Raw genomic sequence first — 19,135 nt, forward strand, 5'->3', positions numbered from 1 at the left:
AATGTTTGTTTAAAATTAAGTATTTTACTAATCTGCTTAAGTACTTCGTTCTTGAACTCTGTACCTTGGTCAGATTTTAACTCTAAAAATGATCCATAGATAAGTATAAAATTCTGCACCAAAGCTTTCGCAATGGTATCAGCTTCCTTATTTTCTAATGGTATAATTACAACATATTTGGTTAAATCGTCTTGCAATGTTATGCAATAACGATTGTTTTTCGCAGTTCTTGGTAACGGACCTACTGTGTCAATCGAGATAATATCGAATGGTTTACAAGGTGTAGTTGTTACCAAAGATTCTTCTTTTGTCCGTTTTGTTACTTTGTTCATTTTACAAAGTTTGCAGGCCTTTACAAACTTCGTAATCGAACTTCTCATGCCTTTCCAAAAGTAAAGGTCTCTGAGTTTGAGATAAAGCCGGTTTTGTCCAATATGACCACCTGTTGGAGTCATATGGAAGTCATGTAGGATGTTATTGATCTCTTCAGAATTCGTCAATTCTTTCGGAGGGCGATATAGTATTAGTTCGAATTTACGGATGACGTCTAGAGCGATCCGTTTAAAATCTTGTAGTGGTATATGTTTTAAAATATCTTCTTGTGTCGACATTGCAATTTTTCTATTTTCCAATATTTTATTCATCTCTGAAAGAGCAAACTCTAGCGTCTGACTTTCATTTTCGTGAATAATATCTCTTTCAAGCGTTATTAAAGTTTTGCGCATATTTTCATTCATTAATTTTATAATAATCATTCCATTTTGCATGCATATTTTCATTTTATTCAATTTTTTAATGTCTGCCGGCGATTCTGTTTCATAGACAAGAAGGTGATCAAGCTTCTTTTTTTGTGAAACAGTTTTTGTTTTGTCAATTTTGTGTTGATTTTTGGTCATAGATCTAGTATGGACCATGAGAATTGATTTTGATTTAATATCATCTGAAGTTATAATTCTGGATAATGCATCTGCACCAACATTATTACTTCCTTTGATATATTGTATTTCGAAGTCATAATCTTCAAGATCTAAACGCATCTGGGTTAACTTTTTGGTAGGTTCTTTCATACCAAAGAGATACACCAGAGGGCGATGATCTGTTCTGATCATGAATCTTCTTCCATACAGATATGGTTTGAAATGATCGATGGCCCAGTGTATGGCAATCATTTCTTGTATTATTGTATGTTTTTTCGTGTCTGCATTGCTAAATGCTTTACTGGCATAAGCAATGGGTAAGTCATTTCCGTCAAAATTTTGTGACAACACCGCACCGCATCCAATGTTCGAAGCATCCGTTGTCAATACGAATTGTTTTGTAAAATCAGGATATTTAAGAATTGGTGGGTTTAATAATTTTTCCTTAAGAGCTTCAAAAGCTGCCTGACAATCATTTGACCACGTAAACTTTATATCCTTCTTTAATAAATTGTTTAACGGCCTAGCAAGTTGCGCAAAATTTGGCACAAACTTCCTATAATAATTACAAAAGGCCACAAACCTACGAACGTCATCTGCGTTAGTTGGTTTGGGATATTTTTTTATTACATCAAATTTTGAATTATCTGGGAGAATTCCATTATCTGAAATTTTATGGCCTAAGTAAGTTACTTCTGCCTTAAAAAATTGACATTTTTCGGGATTGAGTTTCAAATTATACTGTCTCAATCTTTCAAAAACTCGCTTTAAATTGTTAAGATGATGATTTATAGAGCATCCTATGACAACTATATCATCAATGTATACGAATGCACATTCAGGTGTTAAACCTGTTAAACTATTTGGGCTTATATTGAGTCCAAATGGTAAGCGCGTAAAAGCATAATGCCCAGAGGGTGTTGAAAATGCCGTATATTTTCTGGAATCAAAATCTAGAGGAATTTGATGAAATCCTGCCATCAAATCCAGAGTACTGAAGTATTTAGCTCTACCTAGTTGATCCAAAATAGTATCGATTCTAGGTAGGGGAAATCTGTCAGCCAAAATTTTTTTATTCAGCTGTCTGAAATCGACAACTAGTCTCCATTTTTTCTCACTGCTGCTCGACTTTTTGGGTACCAACAGAATTGGTGAATTGTAAGCCGAGACTGAGTGTTCAATCACATCATTTTTCAACAAATTTTGGACTTGAGATTCAATCTCCTCATTGTGCGCGTGTATATTCCTATAATTTGGGATGTATACAGGCACGTTATCTGAAAGTTCTATATTTTGTGAATAGAAGTTGTTAGTAGTGAGGTTATCTTCTCCTAACGCAAAAATATCATTGTATTCGTGAATTAAATTTTCAAAAGGTTCCTTGGCTGATGCTGGTAGTTCTGAAACATTAATTTTTGATCTTATTTGATCAGTTCGGTCGGAAATATTACCGTTTTTATTGACATTTGCTACGATAAAATTCTTCAGAGGTTTCATCATAGGCTTAAAATCTTTTATAAGTACTGCTTTATCAGTAGTATTTATAAATTTAACGTATTTTGTTGATGGTGACGTCAATGTATTGCCACAGAAAATCCCTGGTTGGATTTCTTCGGCACACACTAACATATCTTCATTCAAATTTAAATCATTTATTTTTCTTACAACTTCGCAACGTTCAGGAAGTATGAATCCTCCATTGAAGTTGTCTTCAATGGGAATGTTAACTTCCTCATTATTGCATCGAATGTTCAAAATCCAGGATTCATAATCAATACTGCATTTAAATGCAGTTAAAAAGTCTCGTCCCAATATCCCATCAGTAAATATTGGAAAATTTTCTTCAACTATTTGGAACTCATGTTCCAATGTAATGGTATTTTGGAATGTTAGTTGTGTCACAGCTGATGCAACAGTTTCAATTTTATTTTCTGATATTCCAGAGATCATACATCTTCGATCTCGATTTATCAGTTGATCATGCAATATATTATTTAATTTGAATATAGAAACGTCAGCACCTGAATCGACCATAAAGGTACATGTAGAATTTGATATTCCAATATGTGCCTTTATGAAATTTGATGCTGATGGGTTTATTGTGAAAAGCGTTGAATTTGGCCTAAAAAATTTTGTGGCTGTTGAGTGTTTTGATGTTGCGTTGTTGGTTGTGGAGCGTTTGTTGCTTGTTGGGGTAACTGAGGTGTCTGACCACTTTCACTGTTCGTATAATAAATACGGGACTGAGAATGTCCTCTATATGGTCTTCTACCACGTGAAGAATAGAAATTTGCACTATGTCCTCGGTTTTGATATCGGCCTTGGAAATTTCCACGAGAATTGCCTCTGAAATTTCCACGATAGTTACCTCTGTTTCCTCTATAGTGGCCTCTGTCGAAAAAACTTCTATCTCCTCTGATGTGTCCACGATGTACTTGACCTCGTTGGACAAACATCAGTTGAGAGTGGTTGGCATTAGAAGAACTTTTCTCATTTTCTACAGTTTTCTCGATGGCCGCAGACAAGGTTTTAAATTCTGCTGCCTTTAGTAAGATTTTTGTTTCTGGGTTTTTCACTCCTGTGTAAAGAGCTTTTACCCCTTGTTTAATTGCCATTTTTTGGGCTGTATCAACTGGTATTTTCTCAGCAATGTATGCTCTTTCGAGCTGCTGAGTGAGTTTCTCGACGCTATCTGTAAATTTGTTAATGTCTCCTATTTGTTTCAAATCTTGAAGCTTTGCAACAAAAACATCAGGTGATGTTTTTGATGTACATTTTGCTTCTAATTCATTGATTATCTCATCGAAATTTCGTGGATTTTCACCTACTGCTGCTCTTGCTTTTCCAGATAGTTTCGATAGTACTACCTGTACGGCTGCAACGGTATTATCATTAGTCAGAATTGTCTTTCCTGCTTTAAGAGCAGAGATAAAGCTTGATAAATTATCATTTGATCCATCGTATGATGGAATCAAAGATGAGATTGTTTTGATTGTTTCAATAATATTAGCCATTTCTTCCTCCTGATATTCTTCTTCTAACTCTTCTTTTTCCCCTTCTACTCTGTCTTCTTCTTCTACTTCTTCTTCTTCTTCTTTTTCGATTGTTCCTGCTTCTTCTACTTTACTTTCTTCTACCCCTGATTCTAGTGCTGTCCGTGAAATTCCTAATTGTTCGTTCTCGTTTAGTAATGTCAATGATTGGTTGATTTTTCCACAAATTTCTGTACCCTTTTTTATAACTGCCTCATTTTGCAGATCTTTATTAGTTTTTAGAATGTTTTTAAGCCTTTTCTTCAAATCACTTAAATATTTCACCTTTTGTAGTCGCGTTTCCTCTGAAAATCGGTTGTACTTTTTCAAACTTTCCAAATATTTATTAGAAATTTCATTTATTTGGAAAAATTCGTCCATTGAAATTAATTAAAATCTTCTATGAGGTAAATTGAAGGAGGTTTCCATGTTTAATTTTACCTTATCTTGAAGTCGGAGCAGGATCAGGTGACACCCAGCTGGCACGGCCCCTATTGTCGCTAGGTCGTTGGTATCTTATTTTTGTTGCTCGAGGTTTAATACTTGCCTTCAGTTGCATAGCCAGCATTTTAACCTCATCCACTGGTATTTTTACGCGTGCGCCCCACTGGCGCATGTTTTCGTCTGAACGGTTGACGTTTAGTGGTATATATTCAATACCATCTTTTTTCACTTTTTGTCCAGTAGATTTTTGTGTGGTTTTTACTTTTTCAATTACACTTTTTAGTTTTTGTTCACTTGTCGGTGCACCTTTTACTTGTTGTTCATTTCTTGGTCCGAATTTTCTTACGAGTTCTTCTCTTTTTCGGCTTACTTCTTCTAATATTAGGCCATGGTAAGCCTGCACATTTGAGGTACGATTTTTCTTCATTTCACTTTATTTTTCTTTGTCAATGTTTTAAACTTTGCTTAATGTTTCTGAGGATTTGCATCCTTTTTCGAAAGCTCTGCGCCTGACGTGTTTTGCGTGCCATTTGTAGGCAGTCACAGATAGTTGTATAATATTAAGAGCAAGAAGGATCCACAATTTTATGGCATGTTCTTCATGCAGGATACTGTGATCTTCTAGCTGGTTCACTATATTCACTTGTGGGTCGCCGCTGATTGATGTTGTTTTGGACTGTTGTTTTCCCATCACGAGTTACGCAATCACTTTGAAAATTTCAGCAAGCGTTCCTTAACGAATCACACAGTCACAGAATTTTCCTCGGAGAAGGTTCGGCCACTTGGCACGGTCAGCCATGTAATGCTGTGTCTTATTTTACAACACTCGGCGGTGATATCGATTTAGAACGACGTTATGCGTTGAGGTCCGAAGACCAAATTGAACTGATTTATTCGGCCTGGGAAGACCCCTTTTATAGGGCCAGCCAGACTGCCAAAAGTATATCATACAATGTGTTTACATAGAACCTTATGGAAGTTTCCTGGAGTGATTTATGCTTAGGTCAGCGGACGACGCGTCGTCGTCGTCTCGATCGAACCGTCGTATGCTCATATCGATTTGGCGAGCGATACATTGTTGTAATTAATTTGCAAACGTAAGCGTTGGGATACGAACGATAGCACGTTCGTCGCGTATGTAGAATTGGCTCGTTTTGCACTACACAGGTGCTGTGATAGCCTCATTGGTAATGGCGATTGAAAATTAACGATGGTAGGATTATTTGTTCAAATCCCGTCCGGGTTTGTAAGTTTTATACTGAACTCGAATGTTTTTTTAATGCGGCCTATTATTTTCTAATAATAGAATTACACACTTAAAATAATAACCCAAAAATGAGTATAAAAATTCAGTTTTTACCCTACAGTCAGGTTTTTTTTTTACGCGGGGATACATACCGCGTAAAAAAACTCAGTTCAAAATTCAAAAAACCGCGTAAAAAAAGTCTCACCATTTCTCGACGAATCATGCAAAAATAAGACGATGATTTTTTTTGTATGGAGTTTTCATTTACGCGGCCGCGTAAATGAAAACCGCGTAAAAAAAGACCTGACTGTATTTGATTTTTACCCTAAGGCGTTGTCCATAAACAACGTAGACTCATTTTTGGTTCAAACAAAAATTTGAACATTTGTGTGGAGCGTAGACTTTAGCCATTGGTAGTTGAATCGGTCCTGATGCTAACACCCAAATATATTCGCATCAATGTGTTTTCTCGTCTCATGTTACTGTTTGGCGGTCAAATGTATGTGAAATGGAATAAAAACATATTCCAGTTAGGGAATGATCGCTGTACATATCTGAGATTTGGATATTGGCCATGGGATCGTTCTCAAATGCTGGTGCGTAGTACATGACATCATCCTGATTCACAAATGCCGTTTCGGAATCAATCTGAATGGATTATGTCGGAGACAAGTATGTCAAGACAAAAGTTATTAGGCAGCATCCATTTATTACGTAACGCTAAAATCGACATTTTTCGACTCCCCCTCCCCCCTCCGTAACGCTTTTTTGTATGAAAACCCGATTTTTTTTGTATGGGCCGTAACGTTTGGCTATACTCCCCCCCACCCCCTAGAGCGTTACGTAATTTGTGGACGACGCCTTAATCAAACATTCAATAAATTCGCTACCGTAGAGACAAACGATATGTCACGTAAATTTGAAAGAATAGATCAATGCTGAATATGTCAGTATGGTAAGTGTACTAGTTATGGCCGTAGTGGTTCCTTATTTGGCCATAGTGTGTATTTGGAACGATTTCGAACTTTGAACTTTTATATGTGTTAGCAACATTTTTACTCTATCTTAATTTAAAACTCGCCAACTGATGAAAAACTTTAAAAATTTACAAATATCCGGTATGATAAAATAGGAAATCGCTATGGCGATAACTGGTACACTTAGGCTACAGAAGTAGAACAAAACTGACCAAAATAAAACACACAACATTAACAAGAGGGTATCTGGAAAAGGTCTGAAACCGATTTCCTATGATCCATGAGCAAGAACCTTTCGTAACTTGGTGGGCATCCATAAAATACGTTGCGATCCTAAGAGGGGGAGAGGTAAGGCTTGTGATTATATGTCAAGCAATGTATGGTTTGGTTAATGTTTGGCGCTTGTTGTAGCTGGGTCCATCGGGGCTAGGATGTATGATCCCGGAAACTGCACTGAGTTTGGCAATACATCGTTACGATCAGAATGTTCTTCGGAAACGGATTGCACCAGTTGAATGGTTGTTCCAGCCGCATGCGACAAAGGGCCAGCGTTCGGATGCACTTTTTCAGCACCAGCATCAGCGGTACAAGGCACATTTGATCCCGCAGAGCTAACATTTGGTTGAATCTAGGGTTACCATCCGTCCTGATTTAGCAGGACATGTCCTGATTTTGGCCTAAATTTAACAAAAATTTCTTAACAAATCCGATGAGTTTTCCGAAATTTCGAGAAAATACATGAAATGTCCTGATTTTCTAGGCTGAGTAGATGGGAGCCCTAGTTGAATCTGCACAGCAGCATTCGGTGGATGTTGTAACGGAGCGCTTCGCTGTGGCTGAGCACGTACAGCCTTGGTAGTTAGTGTCTGCGATGTTTGTGTCGGTTGTGGAGGCAAAACATTCTCATCAGGAAAATCCTCGGGTTTGGCAGATGCTGCGGCTTGAGGCTGCATATGATTTTTTTTTTTCTATCTGTATTAACGAGATTTTTAGCCCTAGGCTAGTTCATCTCGGGACCCACGTTTTACTTCCCTACCGAAGGAAGAACTCACATATTGTGAGTTTGTTGGGAGTGGGATTCGATCCCAGGTCCTCGGCGTGATAGTCAGGTGATTAAACCACCACACCAGGTCCGCTTCCCGCATATGATTTTTTCCGTGCTCTGCTTCTCGTTTCCAATTTGCCTCCGAGAGAACCGTCTTTTTGTTGCGGATACATTCTACAATAAAAATTTGCTGGTTAGGATTTTGCTTTGATTCGTTTGGTGCAATAGCTTACTTTGGACCATCAAATTGTAGTCTTTTGAGTGTGTACATTTAGGCTTTTTGGCCGGTTTGAGGCGCTTACGTTTGTTGTCCACATCAGACACCTCCCGTTTTGAAAGCTCTTCTGCCGCTTCTTCTGCCATTTGGAGGTTTTTGAATTTTTTAAAAACAATCACCGCAATTTTCTTCGAAGGGCCGTCATACTCCTGGCCAGTGACACGAAGGGCTTCGATCTTAATATTCGGGAGATTTGGTCAATGCAGCAAACCCTTTCTAACCCAACCCGTCGGCACAGTCATCACTTTGAATTTGTTGTTTTCGATGAGTTGAACAACGGAATACATCTGAAATGAAAACTAAACGATAGATTCACCAATTAAGCGATAAATATAATTAATTCCTACTTTTTTGCTGCTTGTACTACGCTGTTTGTTTACGTGGCCGCTGTTTGTATCAGAGTTGCCAGGTTATTGTTTCAGCCAATATGATTAATCACCATGAAGCCTCCAATATTGTATTCTTTGAAACGTTTATTATAAGGCAATCCATGACGACATATCGCGATGGGGGTGACAGCTGAAATCGTCAACACAGTGTATGTATAGCTTACCAAATTTTCGTCGAGTGTTCTCGGTGCTTAACAAATTCCTTTGTGTTCAACTGTCACCCCGATCGACGAATGTCAAAAATACATGATAAACAAAGAAAATCAGCTGATCGCATCTGTCTCATGGATTGCCTTATAGCCTTAGATTAAATAAAAATTGCAATGACGTGTAAATTAATCGTTCAGCTTCAATATCTTAAAATAAACTATTTAATGGTTTTTAGCACTTTTAAATAAAAAACTCCAAAGTGTTTTGCAAATCCGCATCACTGTTGTTGATGAAATACTCATGCTGTAATGTTGTTTATTTTCAATCACATTTCATCATTGCGATGCTCAAAAAAAATCACAGAATTGGTAAATCAATGACGCGCATTGTAATACGATTTGAAAAGTGGTTTTCGACTACTTTGATTGATATTTCAAGTCCACTTGATGTCGCAGAAGAACATTGATAATCAATTTTTAGACGTCGTGATGTTGACCTCGGAGCAGTATTTGTTATGCATATAGTAGAGTGAATTTCCAGCATAACTATCTTTCAGATTTGACGCTGTGTTGACTTCGCGAGACAGGCACTTATGATGTTCAGGCTTCGATTCCAGATATTGGATGTGATAAACAACTTGTAAAACCACGATGCAAACTAAATGACAATAGTTTGTTATGTAATAAGGATGACAGCGAAAGACACAAGCAAGAACCATGGAAAACATATTTTTTCCTGTGAAAAATAGTAATAGTAAGAATAACTGCTTTGAATGCACATGTGATCGTAATTCGAAATCCACAAAAAATTTTAATTTATGTCATTTGGAATATTTTTTCAAACAACATACTGAATCATTCGAAATATAATCTATGCGGTATATGGCTTCTATATGGCCTCCAATTTGGTACGCATATAAGCTTTTCGTGCATTATATACGATTTGAAGATGTTATACATAGATCCGCATATCATTTTTTATACATACCAATTTGTTAACTGGGTCATATGTCATGTCGCATAAAGATTAACAAGAAAAGGTTTGTCGTAACGCAACCATGATTTTTTATGAAAGTTATAAAACAATATTTATGATATTCGTCGTTTTCGTCATGATATTATGACTTGTAGTCATGTTATCATGAAGCGACATGTTTTATGATTTTATGACTCATTTACATGCTCATTTATCATGATTTGGGTTCCGGATTTTTACCCTTGTAGCCCCATCACAAATGACCAGGAGCATGACCTGTTATCTGCCCGTGTAGGTGCTGGCTTAGAATAGCACTACGGATCACCTGTTCCGGGGGTAAAAGATCACCAAAAAGGTAACCCCAATTCAAGGTGTCAGGCGACCCGTATTGATGGATGAAAGGTTGAGGGGGTTTAAAATATGCTCGATCTTTAAAAGAGCTAGTAGGGTGGGTATATCAGCTTTCTGGGTTGCGTTACGGTGAAAGATCTACCGAACCTATCCAAAATCCTAACTGCTTACAACTATGGAACAGAAAATTTTTGTAATCAACACTAATAATTACATTCCACACCTTGTAAAAGTGATAGGTCTTGGTTTTGGCATAGTCGAGATGGATATTGAAACAAGGAAAAAATAGATTTGTAATCCTAATCTTTTATTCGGGGTTCACTGATTCGAGGCGGTAGGGAATATGATTCTGATGCATGGTCAATATTGGTATCATTTCTTGACTTTTTCGTTAAGGTATGCGAGTTTGACTGCAAAAAATGGGTATTACAAAGCGTGTTGAAATGAAAACTATCAGTCAGAATTCTTCCTTGCGATTAAGTTGAAAATGGCTACTGTAAAAAAAACGAATAATCTATAACTTTTCCATGGTGATAAAGTAATACGACATATACAAAAGACACGGGGTATACCACAACAGATCCAATATTGGTCGCAGTGGTTATGTTCCGAACAGAGAAAAAAAACCTGTTCTCGTGAACTAGATTCCCTTATCAAAGTCCAAACATAAATTATGCACAAGTTTCCCTCTTTTTATGCTTTTTTTTTAATTCATGCACATTTTTAATTTATGCACCCCCATAAAATTCCTTTCCCTCCCCCTGGTGCATAAAACAATATTTCAGTATATTCTTAACTTTAATATAGATTGTAGGGGAGACTAAGGAGATTTGATCCCTGGGGAGACTTGTTCCCCCCATATAGTCAAACAAAAACAGTTTTCTTCTAGCATATTTTTTCCAAAACGACATCTGGACAGACGACAATGTTTTGGCTACAATTGATTTTAATTATGTATTGCATTATTTTTAATGGCTGATGGTTTGTTTTCAGTCTTTCAGAAATCTTTTAGGCGATTCCGAAAAATCTCAATAACTTTGTAAAAATTGAACCAAATCGTGTCAAAATTTCACAGCACATAGTATAAATAAAGTACTATCAAACGTATTTGTCCGAATAAGGCTGTTATATAAACATTTCAATTAATGTAGCATAGTGTATACACCAGTAACATGGGGAGACTTGATCCCTTGAGGATTACACACACATTATACATGTGAAAAATAAAATTCTATTTGGAAGCCTCTATTTACTCGGAATTCTAGTATATTCATTGATAAAACGAGTCAGCTAATTATTATTTCAGTACAAACCATGAAAAGGGGGATCAAGTCTCCCCATTTTCAAGATACGACATACCGTCGTTGGGGGTGAGAATGGGTCAAAAAAGCATACTCAAAGATTGTTTGATAAATAACAAATGCAATTGAAGTCGGAATAATTTTTTTATTTGGTATGTATACTCTTCTATGTGATATTGATAGTTTAGCAAGAAAGTATTACATTATATGAATTGCTTACTAAACTACAAATGATTAAAAATTGACCCAATCTCACCCCTTAGAGGGGGTGAGAATGGGTCAAAGTATTCGAAATCGCCTATCTATGAATATAAGTTAATTTTATTGATCATATCTAGTAAGCCTACCTAAAAAACAATATAACCATGACTAAAATAAACTTTTGAAATTTTAAAAGATGATTAATCCACCTAAAAGGGCTAATACAACCGAAAAAGTTGTTGAAATTTGATAAGATAACGTTTGTATGTTGTATCGCCATTTTTAGCCACCATAATCATCCTCATTTAAAGTTTCAACCTCCATGAGAGGAGGGGGGATTACAATGAGGGAGGAACGCATTGAAAGATTGCATGAGAAATGTTTAACCAAACCAAAACTCGACGTTCATTCACTTTCCGACATTGTACTATGTTACCGGTTTTATAGCCCCTGTATTTCCTAAATCCCACTACTGTCTGGTAGTTTCAGGATATTCCCTTAAAATTTCAAAAATGAGTGGAGAAGAAGAACGTTTTTAAGTCTATTTTGTGAGCTTATGATATTGCAGTACACTAAACGTTAGATGATGATTAGAGGAGCTGTCCATGTCCATGTTTATCGTTATAAATGATTTGAGGCACTAAACCTATGAACACACTCGCTTGACACTTCTGCGACATATTTTCGAAAAAAAGCGTACTTTTATGAAGATACGGTAAACATGGCACCACTCTAACATCAAATGGGGACTGAATAAGAAGTTGAATTTTAAGTTAAGGTTATGTGCACTCGATAACTTGCTTGACCCAATCTCACCCCCATTTTTAATATTTAGACATAGGGTCGACAATATTGAATTGTTATATAAAAAGTGCATTGACAGCCCACTTTTTTCGTTGCATCAAGCAGGTAATACCTACAGCTAACTACTTATAAGAAAATTTATGGTTAGGTGCTTGTGTGAAACATTGCGAAGGAGAATTTTTTCCAGAGTGATTTACTAGTAGTTTCATCATATAAGTTTAGCCACAATTTGAACAAAAAACGATTATTGCTAAACATCTTTTTCTGCATCATGACGTGTGGAAACATCTCCTCTTTAAAATAATATAAAGTTTTCAATATAAATTAGCCATAGATGATGAGCTATTTCAAATTTTATGTTTCTCCGTTTTGACCCAATCTCACCCCCCAGACCCATTGTCACCCCCATCGACGGTATCCTTAACAATTTGAGGAAATCTTATAATTTCAAATACATGCATAAAAAATGCAAGAAAACTTGAAAAGAAAATTAATAGGAAGCTTCTACAGTTATTTTCCATTTAAATTAACCATGTGCTTAAAAGGGGATCAATTTTGACCCATTTTTGAAAAAAATACATCATGAGACACGCCTCCATAAAAACACAATTTTGAAAACTTTAGCAACAATTTAAAGTCCTTCTGTTGTGTATAAACTTGCAATAGATGTTTACCTGCCATTCTGTAAGAAAAATGGATCTAGTTTTGTGTTTTTTCGTAAAGTTAAAGGCAAATTAAGAAAAAGGGATCAAGTCTCCCCAGTCTCCCCTATCCTATAATATAAACTAAAGCTAAATGTTCGATTGGCAAAGAAAGTTTTTTATTAATATCCGTGAAAAGGCTTGATCATGGAACATTATGCTGAAAAACAGGTTTATTCCAGTAACTGTTGCGGCAAATCACCAGAAAGATCAACAAGTTCTCTTAATATTTCTATTGTAACGAACAAGAAGTACTGTTCTTTCAAATTCTGTCATTGCTTTTACGTGACCATATTATCTATGTAATAAGTTAATATCGGATATAAAAAGCATTGAAATACAATATTTTAAAGTATGCTCTACAGTTGGGTTGTTCTTTCTGAATTCTTGGGAAATAGGAAAAATACTAACGTTCTGTGGAAAAATACATTGCCATACATGCACTGTATAGTGGTGTAAATTTAGTTGTTCCTCTCGACTCGGAAAACATTTCCATTGCTTCGCACTGTTTGTGCTTCGTCCGGCAAAGCATCAGTACCTAACTACTGTGCGCTAATCTCTCAATGGTTACGGGTGCCGATTAATCCGATTCCTGGATGCACCTTCACTTCTATAATTCAACAAATCTTCGAAATGCTCTTTTGCATCAGTGTTTTGTATGTCAGCAAATTTCCATTCCTAGTCAATACACATGACGGACACTGGTGAAGATTTGCCATGTACTATTGTCAGTTACATAAAACATTTGCATATCGTTCTGATCAATACTTTTCTGCACTTCAGCAATCACACTCTCTTTGTTCCGCAATTTTTTAATGCGGTGGATTCGTTTCTCTTCTGCTCTGACTACACACCGGTCCCTGTTGAGACGGGTACCGGTCACTTGCATTTGACTACTGGTGGCATCGATTACTAGCGGCATCGATTATTAGCGATTTTTAAAGTTGATCATAAAAACGGAAGTAAAGCCAAAAGGCCATCTGCCATGGGGTAAGATGCCACTGAACCCTCCTTGTGTATTATGGTCGTTTTTGACCCAAACCGTATACTGCGTTAGCGTGTTGTTCCCAACGTGATGCATTAGGAAAGTTAATGGCGACATTCGAATATGATGTCCATAATTTTTCGGCCATTTCAGTTCACTATTTTGCACGTGTATATCGTGAAGCAAGCACAACGATGTAAACAAGGAAGTCAAGGATTTTTTTCACGAACAAAAATTGTCTCATTTGTGTGGAGTGCAGACTTTGACCAGACACACACCACACCACTTTCCACCCCCTTAAAATTCTACGTGGTTTATGAACAGTCCCCTAGGTACGTGTAAAATTCTATACGATTTAAAGTTTTCTCCATATATCAAATCAGAAATAAATGCACTAAAAATTCATTAAAACGATACAAATTCAGTATATTTTCGAGTGAAAGTACAAGTGCAACATAAATCACGAATACCATTTCTAAACAATACACGCACGTTTTATTACATTTCAGCAGTCAAAAAAAAACAAGTGTCACAAAAATATCGCAAACATTCAACAAATTGCTAACACAATCCGTCACTCGATGAACCGGTTCAAATTATTCAAATTGAATTCCATCAAATTGTCCACCCTCGTCCTTTTGTCGAACCGTCGTGTCCTGTGTGTCCACCATATCACCAGAAGCCAGAACAATTGCTATATGAAATCCCACTTTTATTTGCCTTTTCCATTTTCACGCTTGCCAATTCCACCAACGCGCGTTGGATCCCGAATACCATCGGACGACCGCCGGATCGGACGGACCGACGGATGGAACGTGCCGTACATCATCAACAACAAAACACCTTCCGCTTGGTGCGGCGCGCGGCCATTCGGTTATGATCATGGTGTCGCAAATCGAACGGACGCCAACGGAATTCGTTCGACCCGGCCCGCGACAACACAGAAATGAAAAATTCTACACATGTTGTGATGAACCGTATCTCGATATCACCTTCAACATCACGATGCGCCGTAAAACGTTGTTTTATACCGTAAATTTAATTATCCCCTGCATGGGCATCAGCTTCCTAACGATATTGGTGTTCTACCTGCCGTCGGACAGTGGCGAGAAGGTGAGTACGCTGTGGAATTTTTGTTCTTATCTTATTCCTTTCAGAAGGGTTGCGTAAAGGAAGCGTCCGTGGCGTTTTTTTTTTGCAGTTCAGTATTTTCAGAAATATGTTGGGTGTTTATGAGTAGAATTGGGATACAGGTTTACCTCGATTTAGTGGACCCTCGATTATATGGACCCTCGATTCTACGTACGTTTTTTCAATGGTAAAATTATTAATATGCAATCACTTCAATACTTACAGTTTGTATTTTGATTACTTATAAAGCAAGGGCTTTCAGCCTTTTGACACGCGGAGCACTTCATATCAATAAATTGTTTTATGGAGCGTCCGTAATAGCGCTAAAGCATGCCTCATGACATATTGGTTTTATGTATCTACCTTAATCTCATACTTCCCTTTCTGATTTCATTTTTTTTATAAATATCTCTAGCTTTGTTGGTGATCACGATGAGTGGAGTATATGGGTGATTCTCTGGAGATATTTTTTACAGATCTCTTAGCAATAACAATATTTTTGGTGGATGCATGTTAACTTCCAATTTCCCAGACTCTGTAAAAAAATGGACGGATAGGGCAAATCAATATGAACAGAGGATTATGACGAGAATTAGGATAGGACATACTAAACTAACGCATAGTTAGTTAATTGTTATCACCATATCAGGAGCGTCCCCGATGCACAAAATGTTGTGACATACCAACGATAGAACATATATTATTAAAATGTCATACTCTGAAAGATCTCCGTAAAAATATCAAATATTAGGTTATTTGAAAAATATCCTGAAAAATAATTCAATACAAGAAGAAAAAATTATAAATTTTGTTAAAACCTTAGATGTAGCGAAACTTTTTTAAAGATTATTTAATAAAGTCAGACGCGAATGACCAAACTTAAAGCGTCTATAAACAAAAAAATCCCAGACTTTTTCTGAAAGCTTTCTAATACACTTCTTTCAAGAATTGTAATATATGCCTTGCCTTTTACTGTCTTGCCGTGTACTCAGCTGATTAAACCTAGTCGTGTATTGGGGTCATTATGACCCAGACCGGCACACTGAGCGTGCACTGCGTCAGCGGGGTAAAGTTAGCCTAATGTACGAAGAGGGTAAATTCAAAAATTTGTAGCAATACTTCGGAAGATTACTGACATGATGTGTGATAAATTATTTCCAGTGCTGTCATGTCAAAATTAGAGCTAGTTAGTCAAGGTTCCCTGATTTCAGCGCTCCTTCACTGGTATATTCCCATGGATGAATTCCTGGACGAATCTCTGAAGGAATCGCTTGAGCAATTCTCGAAGAAACTGTTAGAACTGCTAAAGTTTCTGAAGTAATTCTAGGAAAATTCAAGAATTTCTGAAAGTAACGCTGAAGAAATTTCAAAGGGAAATTAAAAAAAAACCAGAATTATCCACCTAGTGGTGATAGTGCCTTTCCCGTCGAATATGTACTCATGATCTTTCCGTCAACGTTAGCTGAAGTGTTCCTGAATCCTGAGATTACTTTATATAGAAAAGCAACAATTTTAACGAAGCCATCATAGATGTGGGAAACTTATTGATGGCATACATTCCGATGTTATGTTCAACGACAACACAGAGCTGACAAATAGCAGACCTCTCAGTTGACTACTTGACTACCTTAACTTTATTCAAAATCACAGATAATTTACGATCTTCGACAAAGTTTTTTTCAGCACACTTTAAGCTATGTTTTATTATTCTTGGTTACACGATTCATGTAAAAGCTGACCTCCTTACGAGTAAAATGCGGAAAAGGGACATTTTCCTTTAAAATTTCAATCGCAATGAGAAGAGCTAGGGCTCAACTAGCAGCACCCAAATTGTGAGCAGTAATTTTAGACGCCAAAGGGATCGGAAAAACTTTATTTGGTGTTGATGCGATCAAATTATAATTTTTCCATTAATGGTTGATCCATCCTACTAGGGTCTTGTACCATTTGGGCAGGTGTACCTATTTTGGGCACTTGCCGTTATAACTAAGTCAATTTCAAACAGATTGAATTGAGTGTTTGTATAGAGTTAGGCACGTACAGTATCTAACTCTATACAAAAACTCAAATCAATCCGTTTGGAATTGACTTAGTTATAGCGGCAAGTGCCCAAAATAGGTACACCTGCCCAAATGGTACAAGACCCTATATATTTACACCGCAGGTATCTGAAATGGTGGGATTTGATGAGATCGCTTTGGTTACGAATTTGATCTTTTGCAGATATCCCTTTCGTGACGAACCATAAAATAATGATTATATCAAATTTTCTCTTATAAACTTAACGTCCTTTAGAATAAAACTGTCTTTACTTTGGCTACTTAATCCACCTATGCACTTTTTGGGGTCAAATTAGGACCAGCACAATTGTGCTGGTCCGTCCTCAAGCCGGTCGATGTTCTCTAAGTAATTGCTAAGAATTTCCTACTTTTAGGGGTTTCATGGTACAGAAGATTTATTGCAATTATTATTATTATTATTATTTCTTTATTATAGAGATTTTCAGCCCTAGGCTGGTTCATCTCTTTTATTGCAATTATTAAATCACTGCAAAGTGTTAGTTTGTAGAAATTTAGACGTATAATTTTAAATCTGGGAACACGTGATCAGCTTGGCAGTGTATTCAAATCATAGAAGTGTATAAGAAGAAGATAATAATAACTGCAAATTCCTGTTCAAATCTAATTCATGATTTCGATAATATGGAGCGATATTATTTACCCAAGTATTCAAAATTCTTTAAAAAAATCTCGTACTAGCTGATATCGTGTACCTTGAGTTGAAATTATACGTCTAAGTTCTTACACACTAACACTTTGTAGTGATTTAATAATTAACCCGTTTCGGTCCTAGTTGGGAATTTAATTTCAAAAAATCACCGTGACTTCATTTTTCAACCGATTTTTACGAAATTTTGAACGAAGATCGCGCTACATCTCTAGTTGCATGGAAAAATATTAAAATGGTATTTTGGTCCTTGGGGTCTGAGTTATTGAAGGGGTTATATGGGTCAAATCGGGTCAAAAATGGACCAACTTCCTTTTAACCACTGATTACTTGTAAAAAACACATGCAATATGATTGCAAACATGTTCAATTATCTTTTTATTATTACAGACGCATACTTTGAGTAAATTGAGATTGTCTGGTTTTGGTTCCGGATGTTCCGGGTCGCGTTTGGGGTGCGTTCGGAGGACACTTTTCACACGTTCCCTACACCTGACATTTTTTCACGCATAATTCCAAAAACAGGCTTGTCATGATTCATTCTTCATAATTTTGTATACTAAGTATTTTGAGGGAATATTCAAAAGTTTTTTTTGACATATTGGCCGCCATCCCGGATGTTCCGGGAACCTAGAACCACCCGAGGAAGTGGCCATTTTCCAAACAGTTATGAAACATGGCTTGTGACATATCAATCTTCATGATTTTGCAAAACAAGTGTGCTAGAGTAGAATTCAGAGGTTTTTGGACATATTGGCCATTGTCCCGGATGTTCCGGGAACCTGGAACCACCCGGAGAAGTGGCCATTTTCCAAACAGTTATGAAACATGGCTTGCGCCATATCAATCTTCATGATTTTGCAAAACAAGTATGTTAGAGGAGAATTTAGACGTTTTTGGGCATATTGGCCACAATTCCGGATGTTTCGGAAACCTGGAACCACCTGGGGAAGTGGCCAATTTCCAAACAATTATGAAACATGGCTTGCGACATATCAATCTTCATGATTTTGCAAAACAAGTGTGCTAGAGTAGAATTCAGAGGTTTTGGGACATATTGGCCACCATCCCGGATGTTCCGGGAACCTGGAACCACCCGGGGAAGTGGCCATTTTCCAAACAATTATGAAACATGGCTTGCGACATATCAGTCTTCATGATTTTGCAAAACAAGTGTGCTAGAGTGGAATTCAGAGGTTTTTGGACATATTGGCCACCATCCCGGATGTTCCGGGAACCTGGAACCACCCGGGGAAGTGGCCATTTTCCAAACAGTTATGAAACATGGCTTGCGATATATCAATCTTCAAGATTTTGCAAAACAAGTATGTTAGAGTAGAATTTGGAGGTTTTTGGACATATTGGCCACAATTTCGGATGTTCTGGGAACCTGGAACCGCCCGGGGAAGTGACCATTTTCCAAATTGTTATGAAACAAGGCTTGCGACATATCAATCTTCATGACTTTGCAAAACAAGTATG

The 19,135-nt window shown here is 37.0% G+C and overlaps 1 protein-coding gene across 6 annotated transcripts in view; it reads left to right on the forward strand.

Moving 5' to 3' along the window:
* The window catches only part of LOC109431392 (acetylcholine receptor subunit alpha-like), a 681,325-nt gene that overhangs the window by 549,387 nt on the left and 112,803 nt on the right, over positions 1-19,135 (forward strand). For all 6 annotated transcript variants that reach the window (XR_009996235.1, XM_062845640.1, XM_062845641.1 and 3 more), the window contains one exon: positions 14,740-14,908. Coding sequence is in view for 5 of the 6 variants with exons in the window: in XM_062845640.1 (XP_062701624.1) it covers positions 14,740-14,908 (169 nt within the window). In the remaining variant the exon portion in view is untranslated. The remainder of the gene's footprint in view (positions 1-14,739; positions 14,909-19,135) is intronic.

This window comes from Aedes albopictus, chromosome 1, assembly GCF_035046485.1.
Source record: "Aedes albopictus strain Foshan chromosome 1, AalbF5, whole genome shotgun sequence".
Lineage (NCBI taxonomy): Eukaryota > Metazoa > Arthropoda > Insecta > Diptera > Culicidae > Aedes > Aedes albopictus.